The following is a 14,933-nucleotide window of genomic DNA, read 5'->3' on the forward strand; positions in this document are numbered from 1 at the left end:
CATGGAGGGAGAAGCAGAGCAGCACTTTAAAGGAGAGATGGAGGAAGCTCTCTCCTGTCAGCCTAATTAAATGGAATTTCAGCATAATAAGAAGGCCCAGATCAATAAAACAATACCACAGATTAAATCAATGGCACAATAGGATGCCCAGTAGTATGCCCATTAGACTGTCAACTTAAGAAGCTTTCCTGCAGTATTTTAGACTACAATCTATAGCATTCTGTGGGTCCTTCAGGTGACTGTGTGGCTTCCCCAGGCATCATTTAATGCAAACCACACAGGTCAATACAGTTTAAACTCTCTGTTTTTTCAGGGGCAGTTGTTGCTTGGGTTACATCAGCAAGTGTCAATTAAATTGTTTATGGAGAGCAAATCATTAGTGTAAATATTTCACAGCTCTGAGCCTCGCAGCCAAACTACAGCAACATATCATTACAATAGAATCCCTTTTAACGTCCATGCCTCTAAAAAATTCAGAGGGCAAAGAAATTATGAAAAAATGTGATAAACTGTGAATTTCCCCTCAGATAGTGTTCTCTGTGCATTTTAGACGGATATGAGAAAAGCTCTACTTCATTCATAGATCCTGATCTGCACAGAAGCAAAAGTTTGCCCAGCACAACCCACCACACAGACGTTATTTTCTTTAATAGGATGCTGTCACTGTGCAGAATAAAGAATATCTATGGAAGCTCTCTATTGCGCAAACTGACTAAGATGATATCATAGCAAAAAGACGAAACACAAAAATACCCATCACAATGATATCAATTTGACAAACTACTCTGTTTAAACATGGAGGGAATTCAGGGTGAAAATAGCCTCCATACATCAAATATAACATATATTTTACTAGTAGTAGAATGTATTCCTGCTGTGGAAGTGTATTCCAGTCTCTAATCTGTTTCCATCTCTCCTCTTCCAGGATGTGATCTCCTCCCTGCAGGACCGCCTCTCACTGCGCTACATTGAGCACTTTGCCTTAGTACTGGAGGCAGGTGGACTAGACCAGAATCAGAGGTTGCATCTGCTGCAGGAGAACCAGCCTCTGACACATGTAAGAACCCAAATGAGTATAAGATGTTCCTAAAACAGTTTAAATGATGGGTATGCTTAAAGGAGTAGCAGTAATAGCAACCCCAAACTACTACATAGGTAGGTTGGTTGGTTTGTTGGTTTTGCTTGCCTTTTGGTTTGCATTTCTGAGTTTTGGTATGTATTTATTATTCTGTGTGATTTTGCTTATGTTGGAAAAATGTTCTACAGGTTCCATGGGAGATTCTGTGTCTCCAATTTGTCAGATAAACTGTCAATCATACTCTGTCAGGAGAACAAAGTAAGCCTCTGGCATCCAGGCAATCTGACAGGCACGCAGCTGGCCACCAATGTTGTTAGGCGTTCATATTTGGTTGAGTGTAGGTTGTGATGTCAAAATCTAATTCCAATATCAATTTGATAAAGAATAGCAACCACAGCTGTTGTGATATTTTGTTGGTTTTAAGTTGTATTGTTAAGTAACCAAAATCCAACGTCTTCTGAATATCTCACCGTCATCTTGACATAAAATACCAACCCCCCTAATCATGAGCACAACCCAACTTCTGCTAAATATCTGATAAACGTCTGCTAAGCGTCACAATGTCACTTAGCCAACATTGGGTTTTGACACCAACCCGATTTGCATTTCAAATTAAAATTCAACGTCTGTCTGATGTTAGAGTCATTAGAGTCCATCGTCCTTCTGACATTACATTGACATTGTCTGGTGCCAGCTGAGAAACTACTACCTAAAAGTTAAAAATAAAATGATGTTCATATGATATTCTGTACCACTGAAACTATAATGCCAGATGCAAAATAAGATTTTTTTGTGTTTCATCTATTTCATATTTTGCACTACTAATAGTTTAAGGTTGTTGTAATTGGTTGGTTTATGGTTCTACATTTCTTTGCATTTCTTCACTTTAAACTAAAGCAACTTACGTACACATACTGTAACTGCGGAATTGTGAAGATACAGGGTACATCTACAATTCAGTCTTCCCTGTACACTTATGGAAAATGATACCGTGATACATACTGTATGTGTGACTAATGCCAAAGATATAGTTGTTATCTAGCTGATAACGTCGTATTCCCTCAGGTGGTGCACAGAACCTATTTCCAAGGGATGAAGTGTCTGTTCCGCATCTGCTTCTTCCCCAAGGACCCTGCGGACCTGCTGAGAAGGGACCCTGCTGCATTTGAATACCTCTATATACAGGTAAAGCACTGCATTAAGGATGTCATTCAGTCTCATGACACCGAAAGAGTTTTGTCAAAGAACAAGGAATACCAAGATGGAGCCAAGGATTACAAGTTCTTATAGGTAGCTAGTTTTAGTCTACAGTTGGTTTAGTCTACTGGGTTCGTTGAGTGATTTTAGAGTTTGAAAGGATACATATGCCAGAGTCAAGCTTTACACACAATGGCCCTGTTGCAGACTCTCCAAAAATGCTTTCACATTAGCTGCAGATATCCAAAAGCCTTATGAATTTGGAAGCACTTCCTACCAATTAAACTAATTATAAGACTTACAGAGCAATTCCAGTCTTTAACAGTGTTGTTTACAACCAGCTGTATACAAAACATTTCTTGTGTCCTCACAGAGTCGCAATGACGTCATCAAGGAGCGCTTTGGCGTGGATTGGAAATCTGACATCACGTTACGTTTGGCTGCACTCCATATCTACATCACTGTGTCCTCCGCAAGGCCCAATCAGAAGATTTCTCTCAAGCATGTAGAGTAAGTCCAAAAAAGTGAATTAGCTTTCATATGAACTAATGAGAAATTGCAGACATGAATTGATGTATTGCATTTTTTTTTTACCTCATTAAGTATTCTGAGTAGCATGTCAGAATGAGGGTCCCACAATGAAGTTTGTTCATTCAGTAATATCTAAATGATTAATAGTTAATCCCAATAATATTAAAAACTCAAATTACTCAAGGATCATTTTCCCCAGGTCGTTATGAGACAAAGAAATCCATTGCTTTGTGAAATTACATCTCTCCCTCAATTTGCTCATTTATTCTACAAAACCTCAACCTAGCAAGTAATTAGCTTCTGCAGTCACAACCACAGAAGCAGAACAGATCCACTGTGCTTGTAATAGACTTAGGGTGGCCATGTCAAGCCAGGAGTTGTAGGGGATGTAAGCTAGGCACACTCTATCTTCCCATAGGATGAAATAACTCCTTTGTCTCCTGAGTTGTGACATCTTCCCTGGACTCTGATTAACTACACCACACTGTTGTTTTCCTTCTGCTCTTTATCACAGAAAAGAGTGGGGACTAGAGCCTTTCCTTCCCCTCACTCTGCTTCCAACAGTCAAGGAGAAGAATGTGTGTAAGAGCCTGTCTCAGTTGCTGAAGACCTATCAGCATCCACCACCATCAGGCAACAAGGTTTCTCCAAATAAACCATTTCAACACTGAGTATTCTTTGTGGAATATTTTAGTGCCTTTGGTTATTATAACACATTTATAAGCATTGCAAATTTATAGAGACCTTTAGTCAAATTGCTATACTCCCTATTATTATGAACATTTAAATCTCAACACTTACTTTACTGTATTCTATGAGTATGGCTGCTAGAGAACCAGCCCTTTATCTTAGGACAAGCCCCTCATCTCTGTAGATGTAACTGTTGCATAAGACCTTATTAGCAACATCTGTGGCTCAACAGTGCCACCAGGAGGACGTAGTTAGTACTGGATGAGGATACCACTTCCAAAGATGAGAGTTTCTTGTTTATCATTCTGTTGACAGGTCCCTCCTCTCCAAGGAAAGCTGCAGTACATGCGTGTGCTCAATGACCTCCCACCATTTGGAGGAATACTGTTTCACACTGTTGGACTGGTAACACATTTTTTAATTTTTGGGCTCAGGAATACATTTGTATCTCTTTTACTTAATTCCTTGCTCCCAGTTATTTTCCTTACGTTTCTGCTCAGTGATTTGAAAATTTATGATATTATTATTGCAGTATTGACCTCCTGTGTTTTTCTACAGGATGAGAAACAATCAGCTACAACACTACTTGTAGGTCCTCGACATGGCATTAGTCATGTGATTGACCTGAAAAACAACCTCACAACAGTTCTGGCCGAATTCAGTAGGGTTGCCAAGATCCAGCTCTACCGAGAGAGTCAAGGAGTGGCTCGTGTGGAGGTGACAATCCATGAGGCTAAGGTATTACAATAGTCTTTAAAAATGCATCTGACAAAAACATCTGATACTAACAAGACAAATCCCTCTATAGCTGGGAAAATGTGGATTTTGCGTGGCATATCTTTAGAGATGCAGTTTCCATTTTAACTTTATGATCACGATACCAGAAATCTGATAATTGGTACCAATAACAATGAAATTCCATGATTCTCAATACCGAATTCAATACCACAGCAAAAACCAGAAAACAACAGACTGCTGCACACACAGTGTGATAACACACATGCGCACACACATACACAAACTTTCATATAGTCGGTGTACAGCAGTAGTTTAAAGGGTGATGATGGTCGCCTACTAATGCTGTGAGCACCAAACTCTCGTTATGAGCTGTTGCTATGTTAGCCTACACAAGCTAATGTTAGCGTCTGTGAATGTTGTGTGTGGAGCTTTGCTACAAATTCCAGCTGTTGCAGTTCACAAACAATAAAGGTAACATTTCAAGACATGAACATTTTGACAACATGCTGTTAATATAAAGTTAACAACTGAAACTCACCCCGAGTTCTGTGTACAGATCCGGAGGCCTCTCTTTGAGCTGCTTAGATAAGATTGAGGTGTTTCCTCCTTTTATTTGAGATTGTCTTCTTCTGGTCGTCTATAACTTGTCCCTGCTGATCCGCATCAACTGAAAAATATCTCCATACACCAGTTTTGGTGTGTGTTGTTTGTGTTGTGGCGGATTTGTTTCTGCAACCGAACTTGCATGTGTTGTTGTTTTTTACTGCGCTGCCCTCTTCTTCTCTTTGAGTTTGATGTCAAACTAGAATGCTTGTAGGGTAATTATGCTGCCCTCATCAGTCTGGGAAGAATCACATCTCCCGTACCTACGACATCTACGGTACCTTTGTTACCTACGGTACTGTAGAAAAACAAGTGCCATCACATTTTTAGAATCTTAGCATGGACTTGTTTAAGTATTGGTTCTTGTGACATCCCTACTCTATAAATGATAAAATTATTGACTGCAAATGTTTTAATTAAATTTTATTTAATTAGGTAATAACAAAATGATTTGGAAATGCTTGTTGCCTATCCCCTAAATAGTCCCCCTCCCTATCACCCCCTGCAGCCCCTGGTCCTACTCATGGAATGGCCTGATGCCAGTAACTTTGCGTGCCTCATCTCTGGCTACTACAAGCTGTTTGTAGACCCTAAACGGACTATCTACTTCCGGACCCCTGGTCAGTCTCAGCTGACCAAGGCAGGTACGTTAGAAGTCTTCTTGACTTGTAGAGGTTCATTTTGAACACATGCTCTGATTAGGCAATATACAACAAATGCCAGGATTTACGGATAACAATATTGTTTACTGAAAAGCTTAAGATGAAACATTCATATATCACACATTTAGAGTTGTCCAAAGTATCTTTATTTCAGCATCATATTAGACACTGCATGTCAGACAATATTTGGCAGTCCTCATTATATGTTTAGTCTACATGGACATCTGATCTGCTTCTTCATTGACTGAAACCATTACCTGTAGTAACCAGGTTATCCTGAAACTATCATCCCATGGTGCCCTCTGCTGTCTCTCCTCTCATTTCCATCTTGACTCACTGGAATGGGATAATCCATATTTTTTCTCAAGCTATAATAACATTATGGAGTTTTACAGTGAATTGTACTTTTTTCTGTGATCATAAACATTTTACTGTTCAAACATGAACAGATCGTCTGCCATCTGCTGTCTCAACCTGTAGTCCACATAAAAGAAGGATCATCATACCATCACATTCCACCAGAATCTAACCCTCCAACCTCAAACAAACTTCAACTTTCAACATCCATCTCTGAAATAACAAATAACCTCCATGTGACCACCAGCTGCTCTGCTTTCCCATCTGGATCTTCTCTATCCCCACTAGTTCTTAACACCTCAAACTCTCCACTGCTCTGACAATTCTATCCTCAGATTACAGAAGCTCCCACCATGCTCACCCACGTTCTGGGGCAACCGGCTTGCCAAGCGGAGGTCGGCGAGGGGACGAGAGGGAAAGCTCGCACAGGGAGTCAGGGTCTTCAAGGGCCCTAGTTCCAGCAGAGCCTCAGCATCTAGGCCTGTGTCATGTCCACCTTCGAGAACAACAACAATTTCAGGAGCTCCAAACAAATGCTGAAGCTGAAGCTGAAGCTGAACTCGACATCAATGAGAACTTTATTTCTCAGGAGCCCCATGGGCGACCTCGCACAAAGTCAGATCCCACCCAACAGAGTACAGAGGAAATAGCTGGGGTTTTGGAGAGCCCAGCAGTGGAGAATGCAGGCTTTAGAATCCGAGCCCAAACAATGGGTCAGTCCCAGAAAGCTTCACGATACTTCTGTGATTCCTGCAAAGCCAGGCTTAGGGCAGAGGGTCTGTCAGCAGCAGTGAACAGTAGTGGGAGCTCTGGGAAACATTGCTCCAGCGCCTGTGCTTCCCGAGATGCAGGTGCTGTTGACCTCATGGCCCTTCCGCCCCCAGGGAATGTAGAGGAGGAGGAGGAGGAGGCAGATAGTGGAGGAGAGAAGCTGCAACCACCACCGCCTGCTATTGCTGCACCACCGCCTGGATTCAGGGACAACAGTTCAGATGAGGATGACCCAAACAGAGGGAGGAAGGCTCGAACCAGTGTCAGCCCAGGGGTCACCTCTGGGAAGCTGGCCCCATCCAAGGAAGATGTGCCTGTGACACTGATTGATAATGTGGCCACGAGAACAGTCCGAGATCATGCCCAGGAGCTTGATGATGCTCTGGTGTCCACCTTACAGGCACTAGAGGCTTTGGCAGCTTCTGAGGACTACCCCCATCACCCTCAACAGCCAACACAGACTGCAGGTCAACAACCTCAGTCATGCCACAGCCCACATCTAAGAATTAAAAGTAACACTAATCCAATAAAATTTTGCTTTTTTATCAATTAATATTACATTGTACATTTGCAGTACATACTCTTTATTACTACTAAAGTGATTATCCTTGTGAAATAGCAAGAAAATCATGTAATTTCTTAATTTTATGGTAGCAAGGCATATATAATAATATAAGGTAGAGGTTATAACAGATTATATAACAGGTTATAAATAAATGCAGACGTAACAACAATATCACACAACACTGTGTGTCTAAAAACATTATAAAAACAAGCCCATTATTAAAACTAAATTGTTTTGCAACTGACAACTCAGCCAGCTAAATTTTATGTTTCTATGAACATAATCAGGGTAGGAAATTTGCTAGTCTTTGCCCATTTCTTAAGAACACCAATGCATCTGTATGGAAAAGCTACTAGGTTGGGTGAGGCAAGCCCACTGGTCCATAGATAAATCTTGAAAGGGGTTACAAATCTGATCCTGAAGAACTGATTTTGAAACTATTCCAAAAATTATTTTTGTTTTGTGAACACTCAACTGCAAATGACTGGTTCAAAAAGTACAGTAAAACACTAATATAACATATTTCTGTGCTATGCTTACTAATACTTACTACTGATAATGTTTACTGTTTGCTCTCACTTGATTATCCTAACAGTGTGTGTGTTACCTTCCTCCTCAGGGCTGATTGTCTTAGCTGCCATTACACCTGAGTCATCATTGGACTCAGGCCATGAGACCAACTCCTCTGAATTGACGGATGTTTCTGAGATGGTGTCGGCAATGAAGCAGAACCAGAACCAGGCCTACCTGCTGGCTCACCATATCAACAAGGAACGTATCCTATGCCGCCGTGACTTTCCCTTGGCTATCCCTGGCTGCACTGCAAAAACCATAGGGACAGGGGCCTTCTCTGTGGGTCAGATTCGTGCTGGCTGTCCACCCAAGCAAGTAATCCTCAGCAAGACTGTTCCCTTTAAAGTCAGTCCCAGTCAAGACTCAGCAATACTCAGTGTTGTGACAGAGCAAGGGGGCAATCAAGACACTACTCAGACTGAACAGAAAGCAGAAATGAAAGCTAACTCTGAGTCCACCAAAGCAAACACCCCTGATCCCCTTTCTAAGTCACCCGAAGAACTTAAAGTATCTGATGCTTCACTGACAGCTCAAGTCAGTAAAGACCAGAAGTTATCAAATTCTTCTGGGGAGACACTGTGCCAAAATCTCACTGAGGGTATAAAGGGGAAGACAACAGCACCTCTTAATACAGACCCTAGTAACAAAGCCTTACCAATCCTCTTGCCTGTGGACAGAACTGCCTCTGCCAAGATTTCCCCTACAAAAATGTGCCAAGATGCCAAGACTGCCTCTAGCGAGACCATGAAGCCTTCAAGCTCTACAGAACTTCTGCCAGTTGACGACCTTTTCTGCACATGCCCAGTGCAACAGGAGCCTGGACCTCAACTAAGACTAAAAGACCCACAGGTTCAGAAGGTAGTGGTGTTTCAGTCCTCCTCCCCCACAGATGACGAGCGTCTTCGGGCCAAAGGCCTCCAGCTGGCTAGCAGCAAAGAAAATGCCATTAGAGTAGGAGCAGATCCTAGTTTAGCAAAACCCAGCCCTCAAATACAAACCAAGTACTCCCCTCGTTTGCCTGTAAAAGCAGAGAGAAAAGAAATACCTGAAAGCAAGACTGAGAGTTCCCAGGGAAAATCCCAACCTGAGTCACAGAAATGCCCCATAAAATCCTTACCTATTTTAGATGATCCAACGACATCTAGCCCATCAATAGAAATGGTCTCCACTCTCCCAGCCAGAGACTCAAAGAAACAAGGTAAGGGGAAGTCCCAGCGCAGTGCCCCTTTCTTGAGCTTTAGAAACCTTCTTTCAGCTACGTTCCCAGCAAGAATGCGAAGAGAAACAGATGAGCGGAGGGCTCAGTTGCAGAAAGTCCGCCAGTATGAGCTAGAGTTCTTGGAGGAGCTTCTGAAACCCAAGTCCTCCCAGGGAGAATTTTTGCCCCAAGGATCCTCACCTGTGCCCTCAGGCACTCCTTGTGCCTGCCAGCTCCGCACTAGCCCTGTCCTAAAGGCACCAGGTATCTCCAGGGAGCAGAGACGCAGCTGTGACTGTAAGAGAATGTGTAGGGGCATGCGACTACCTGACACACCAGTTGGCTCAACAACAGAGACACAACACAGAGGCAGAGACAGAACTATCTCAAAGACCCCTCCTGCAGTCTCCAAAGCTCCTCACACCCAAGGTGCTACAAGGAGACCCCAGACCTTAGAGATCAAGACCACACGAATACGCTCTACCAGCCTTGAGTCAAGAGAGCCAAGGGGAGAGCAGGGCTCCTGCTTGCCCACCTGTACTTCTCAAACAGATTGCATGGGAGCTCCACAATATAAGAAGCTCCAGAGGCGATACAGCATTGGAGAACTGGACAACAGCACTAGCACACCTGTGTATGCTGAGGTGAAGCCAAAAGCTAAGAGTCTAGAGAAGGAGATGGAGAGAGTGAGGGCCACAGGGTTGAGGCTCCCCACCCCAGTAGAGCCAGTCCACACTCAGTCTCATCAAGCAGAAGGGAAGGGGAAAAAGGGTGTGTTTTTCATTCAGGGAGAAAAGCTACTGTGTGAAAGTAAAGAAGGGACTGGCGAGGTGCTGCTGACCCTGCCCAGTGAAGACAGTGATGACAAGGATAAATGCTGCTCATTCTGTTTCTGCTACAGGAAGTGTGAAGCAACAGATGAAAGCAGTGAGAAGGATGAGCTCTCATACTCCATACCCCTTCAGGTCCTTCCAGGCATGGAGCTAGACTCACATACCTTTCCTGTAGTAAGTAAAACCCTCCAGGTTCTTAATGCAGAAGACTGCAGTGGAGAGGAAGAAGAAGAGGAAGAGGAGGAGCCACAGACACAGGAAATTGACCTGAGAGCCTGCCGTACGCTGGAGGGGAGCCTGGCACGGGTACAGGCTCTACAAGGGAAAACATTCAGCTTACCTGATGGTTTCCTAAATGCCCAGTTGGATGCTAATGAGTTGCTAGCTATCCTGCGCCAGTGTGCTAATAGCCCACAAGCTGAGGGTGAGGCTCGTCTTCAGCCCTCACGGATTGCAGAGTACAAACAGGAGTTGGCAGTGCGCTTCAAAGAATTCAGAGCATCTTGTCGACGAGTGGCGAGTGTTGAAAAAAGCCCAACACGTATGCTTGCTGTTGTCTCGGCAAGCTTTCAAGTGTTGTGTGAACTAACTCAAACCTTCATTAAATTGGTCAGAGGGGTTCGTTCAGAAGCCCAAAGGCTGCAACTGTTGAGAAAAGTTGAGGAGGTAGCTATCAACTACACTTTGCTTCTGCGTGCAGCAGAAGAGTCAATGGGACACTCAAGCAGCCTGCCGACAAAGACAGTTAGCCCTCAAGTTTCCTCCAACACCAATAACATGGGCTCGCTCACTCGACCCATCAAAACTCTGCCTGCCCAGTAAAAATAAATCTGGCAGGCATGTAATCACAACAGTCCAGAATGTGGGTCGCTACTCTATACAAATTCATTATTTATTTATTGTTTACATTTTTTACAAGACGTGCAATTAATCATCCTCAGTAAAAATTGCAATGCAGCTGTTCCATCCCATGTTTACAGGCCCTGAGGTAGCCTTGTGGATCTTGTTTTGAAATATAAAGATACACCAAACTAATGCACAATGGAATAAGAACCCTATAACAGACTGGGTGATACAGGGCTAATCACCTCATATCAATATTCACAATATACATAAGTCATTATAGTATAATATTTTATATGTAATGTATATTTGAGTTGTGTCTACTTAGCAAATAATATAAAGTTTTGTGAAGAAAAAAAGGTACCGAATATATTTGAAATGTATTGAGTTAAGAGAACTATAAAAGTTATAACAAATCATCATAAATAAATGTATGCTCTGGACAAAAATATTTCAAAGATTTCGTCAAGTAGCGACTTCTGTAAATTGCGTAGTCCAAAGCGTTGGTTGGTTAGATGGTGATGTGTTTGTTTGTTGAAATTTCTAACTGTTGTAATGCAAAATGGAGATCTCTGTTGGCTATGTTGACAATGTCTGGCATACTGATACAAGAGTCAAAATGTAAGTAACAGTGTTGGAAAATGAAAACCACTGAAAGACAAGTATGACATATTAAACTATACTTAATGACAGAGGCCCATTCTCTCACTATAACGGTGCAGGTATGAAATACACCTGCTCAGGGCAGACAATGTAGCAGAGACCCAAGTCACAGTCTTATCCACTATACAGTAATGAGTTATGTTACATCACTCAGCTGTATAGAAGGAATACCCACACTGTACTTAATAACGCACAGAGTGTATTTTACACCATCACTAATCCATAGCTCACTTGCATCTCATGTGTTGTGAATCATAGTTTAAATATAGCCATCCACTTGCAAGTGAGTAAGCGTATCTCTAGGATTTTGCACAACCTCTGAAATTAGCTCTGAAGTCGAAATGTATCTTTTAATGTTTGATTCAGTGTTTTTTATTCACTCTGCTGCTGAAAAACTCACTTGAGTCCACACCAACAGTTTCACATAATCCATATCCTCAAGGTTAAAGCTTACCCGTTTCAAAAGATCCTTTGTTTTTATTCAGGTTTTCAGATACAATATAAACAAATTTGCTTTCTATGTGCTGTTATACATTGTGCAATCTAGCAAATATATAAGAAACACACAAAGTAGTTTTCTATGTATTTTAATAAAACTAACACATCTGTTTCCTGTCTGAAATCTCCTTTGTGTCTCATCCTCTTGTTATTCCTGGAAATTATTCACAGTGGCTTTGTAGTTGTACTGGCCTAACATGTATACTGGACATACTGTTAAAAGAAAGTGCTGTGAAACCAAATTAATAGTGACAAATGGGCTGCCAAAATACTAAAGACAAGAAATGCAATATGGCTGTATGACTGTATTGTTCAGTCATTTGGGATATAACATGGTACTCCAATGAATCTAACTCAAATGTGTTTTAAATACTTTTAAATACTGTGTATGGTGCAATATCCACCCTGAGACATGGTATCTAATCATCCTTGAATCAAGGTATTTACTGTAACTGTTTGGTGGTGAGGAATTGATTTTAAGATGCTAAGTGTCATACAGTATACATACTGTAGTTTAAAACAAACTTACAAATGTTCAGTGTTTGACGAACATTATAAATCAATAGTGGTGTTCATTTAATTGCACCTGATATTTTCTAGCCAGACTATGTCTTAGTACTAATGTGAATTTGAGCCAGTTACACTTCCTCCTGTTCATTTTTTTTTTTTTTTACTATTTCAGTTTAGGGTTAGGGTGTGATTGTACATCACACTCACAATGTGATTACTCACTGGTGAAGGGAAATATAGCCCACCTATAATACTTTTCACTTTATACTGACAATTTCACATTCAATATAAAAGGAAAATCAATATATCAGCTTTATTGCACTTCTTTTCTTGGTTTCAGTAGACATTTGTGGTGTTGACAAGCACTTTCTTTTAACTGGTTTTCCTTCGCTGTTGATGTAGCATTTTCCATAACCATATGCAGTGTTTTCTCTTTCACTGTACTGCATGTTTTCCCTTACGTATTAGACTTTCAGGGGCAGATACTGATGATACTGTTTGTTCAGATAATTTTCCCATTCTAAAGTGAAAAAATGGGAAAACAATTGAAAGGCCACGGTGGCAACATGTTAATGTTTTGCAAATGATATTCGATATGGAAAAGTATTATTCTACACTGTTAATGTAAATAATAAGATCAAATATTTGAGAGAACAAAAAATCCTTTTAAAACATCACTTGTAACATTAAGATTTATCCAAACTCTTCACTATTTTGTAAAAATGACAAGATAAAACATGTCTGTAAGGTAATTATTTATAGTAGTAATGTAACATAGAGACTAATAGCAAAACATATATTTTAAAGAATATATTATGAGTATAAAGCATGGGACATGTTTATTTTTATAAACAAAATATCAGACAATGTTCTCTCATCAGCACTTGAAAATTTTAACATTATAGTAAACATTTTCTGTGGTTGTCACTGTTCAGTTGCTTTGCTAAACTGTGTGGATTTGTCTATGTTTCATTCACACAATGAGCCCTCCATGGCTTAATCCATTGTTTCTTTATGTGCACCTATTCATTCCTGTTTTTATTTACTGTCAATGATCTTGTCCTCACTGTGGTCTTTTGTCTGTGTACAAAGTTAACTCATGTTTTAAGAGCAATAAAGTATATTATATAAACTCTTTCACAGAATTTGGAGATGACATTGCATGCAGAAAACTTGAAGTAGTGACAGGGTGTCCAGTAACAATGACTTCCCACAAATGATGTCATGTGAAAGATAGATAACCTGGAAAAGTCTTTCTTGCTGCTACCAGCCGTTTCTTATTGCTGTATTTGCTTCATTCATTTGCCTTTGGCACAAATTGATGTTGACTCAACAGTGCAAACGTCATTGACTTGACACAACACCAATGGTTGACAGTAAAATGGTTGTTTGGTGCTGACAGTTAAGATAAGTTTATTTTAAATGTTTTTTTTTCTCTGGGTTATTAGTATTTGTGCTAAACAATGGAAAAGCAGATCGAAGCTGAGCCAAACAACAGCCAGAGGGCCTCTTTGCCAAAAACACTGCAGTGAATTTATGTATGCACAAAAAAAAAAAAATATATATATATATATATATATATATTACAGTGAAAATACAACTGTCTGTGGATGTTGGCGATCTACAGTATGCCAATCATAATTTTACACACAAGTCAAACCTCAACATGCAGTAATATGCCACTGTGATAGTATGAGTTTATTGACAGTAGACATGTTGATATGTCAAAGTATGAAAAGCACATGTGTAAATAATAAAAAATAAAGATGGCTGCTAACAATTAGCTGCCTCAGGTCAGGATCCTGGTTTTCCTGGTTCATTCTGATTCACTGTCACACTGTCATGGCAAACTTTGACACTTGACTAAAACATAGAGTAGTAACGTTACTACTCTATGTTTTAGTCAAGTGTCAAAGTTTGCCATGACAGTGGGAAAAGTAGGAAAAGCACAGGTGTACACCTGTGCTTTTCCTACTGTGCCAACAAGTTAAATGTTTACTCTGAAAAGCCCCTATAATGACACTAGTAGTGCTGTTCCTTAAATGTATATTTTATTCTTACCTCTTTTAGCGACTGTATTTCGGTGACACACATTTGTTGTAGTCCATAGATTCACCATGTTGTCTCTGGGGTCCTGAAAGGAATGCCAGACATAGGTCTGCCAAAAAGAGAAAGTTTGATTTAGATAATGAGTACATAAGTGTAATGTGCAGTTCTGTTATCTCTCCACCTACTGTATGGACAGGCTAAATATAGCCTACTATGAGCAGTGTAGCCGACATAAACACTGCAGTGTCCTCCACATGTCGGACAGGTGGTGAATATTCAGAGGACCCAAAGTTAAATATTGAAGCTTAGTGGAGACACATCAACGGTTTACAAACATTAATGTTACTTTACAGCCGATATACATGTTTTTTTATAATAAAAAAATCATTTATTTAAGGCAATAACCTGGAGAAATGATTAAACTGCGGTCAAAGTTGGTATGAGTAGGCTTGGCTTTCTCGGGCTGTACCTAGCTCCTGTTTTTTTTTTTTTTTACGTGCTTCTGTTCTTGGCTCGTCTGGACCGACGGAATGACGTCATCGCGGCAGTACGTAAGTGAAAGCGTGCGCGCCGC

The 14,933-nt window shown here is 40.7% G+C and overlaps 1 protein-coding gene and 1 long non-coding RNA gene across 4 annotated transcripts in view; one reads left to right on the forward strand and one right to left on the reverse strand.

Annotated features, from left to right (window-relative positions):
* LOC130173940 (uncharacterized) overlaps window positions 1-4,990 on the reverse strand; it is a 131,775-nt gene extending 126,785 nt beyond the window's left edge. The window contains exon 1 of the long non-coding RNA XR_008828523.1: window positions 4,773-4,990. This is a non-coding gene — a long non-coding RNA (uncharacterized LOC130173940). The remainder of the gene's footprint in view (window positions 1-4,772) is intronic.
* frmpd3 (FERM and PDZ domain containing 3) overlaps window positions 1-13,447 on the forward strand; it is an 82,680-nt gene extending 69,233 nt beyond the window's left edge. For all 3 annotated transcript variants that reach the window (XM_056383510.1, XM_056383511.1, XM_056383512.1), the window contains 9 exons: window positions 926-1,057; window positions 2,144-2,263; window positions 2,649-2,785; window positions 3,321-3,447; window positions 3,812-3,901; window positions 4,055-4,234; window positions 5,346-5,481; window positions 6,192-7,094; window positions 7,812-13,447. In XM_056383510.1, the coding sequence (XP_056239485.1) occupies window positions 926-1,057; window positions 2,144-2,263; window positions 2,649-2,785; window positions 3,321-3,447; window positions 3,812-3,901; window positions 4,055-4,234; window positions 5,346-5,481; window positions 6,192-7,094; window positions 7,812-10,618 (4,632 nt within the window). In that variant the 3' untranslated portion in view covers window positions 10,619-13,447. The remainder of the gene's footprint in view (window positions 1-925; window positions 1,058-2,143; window positions 2,264-2,648; window positions 2,786-3,320; window positions 3,448-3,811; window positions 3,902-4,054; window positions 4,235-5,345; window positions 5,482-6,191; window positions 7,095-7,811) is intronic.
* Window positions 13,448-14,933: the final 1,486 nt, after the last annotated feature.

This window comes from Seriola aureovittata, chromosome 8 (assembly GCF_021018895.1).
Source record: "Seriola aureovittata isolate HTS-2021-v1 ecotype China chromosome 8, ASM2101889v1, whole genome shotgun sequence".
Taxonomy (NCBI): Eukaryota; Metazoa; Chordata; class Actinopteri; order Carangiformes; family Carangidae; genus Seriola; species Seriola aureovittata.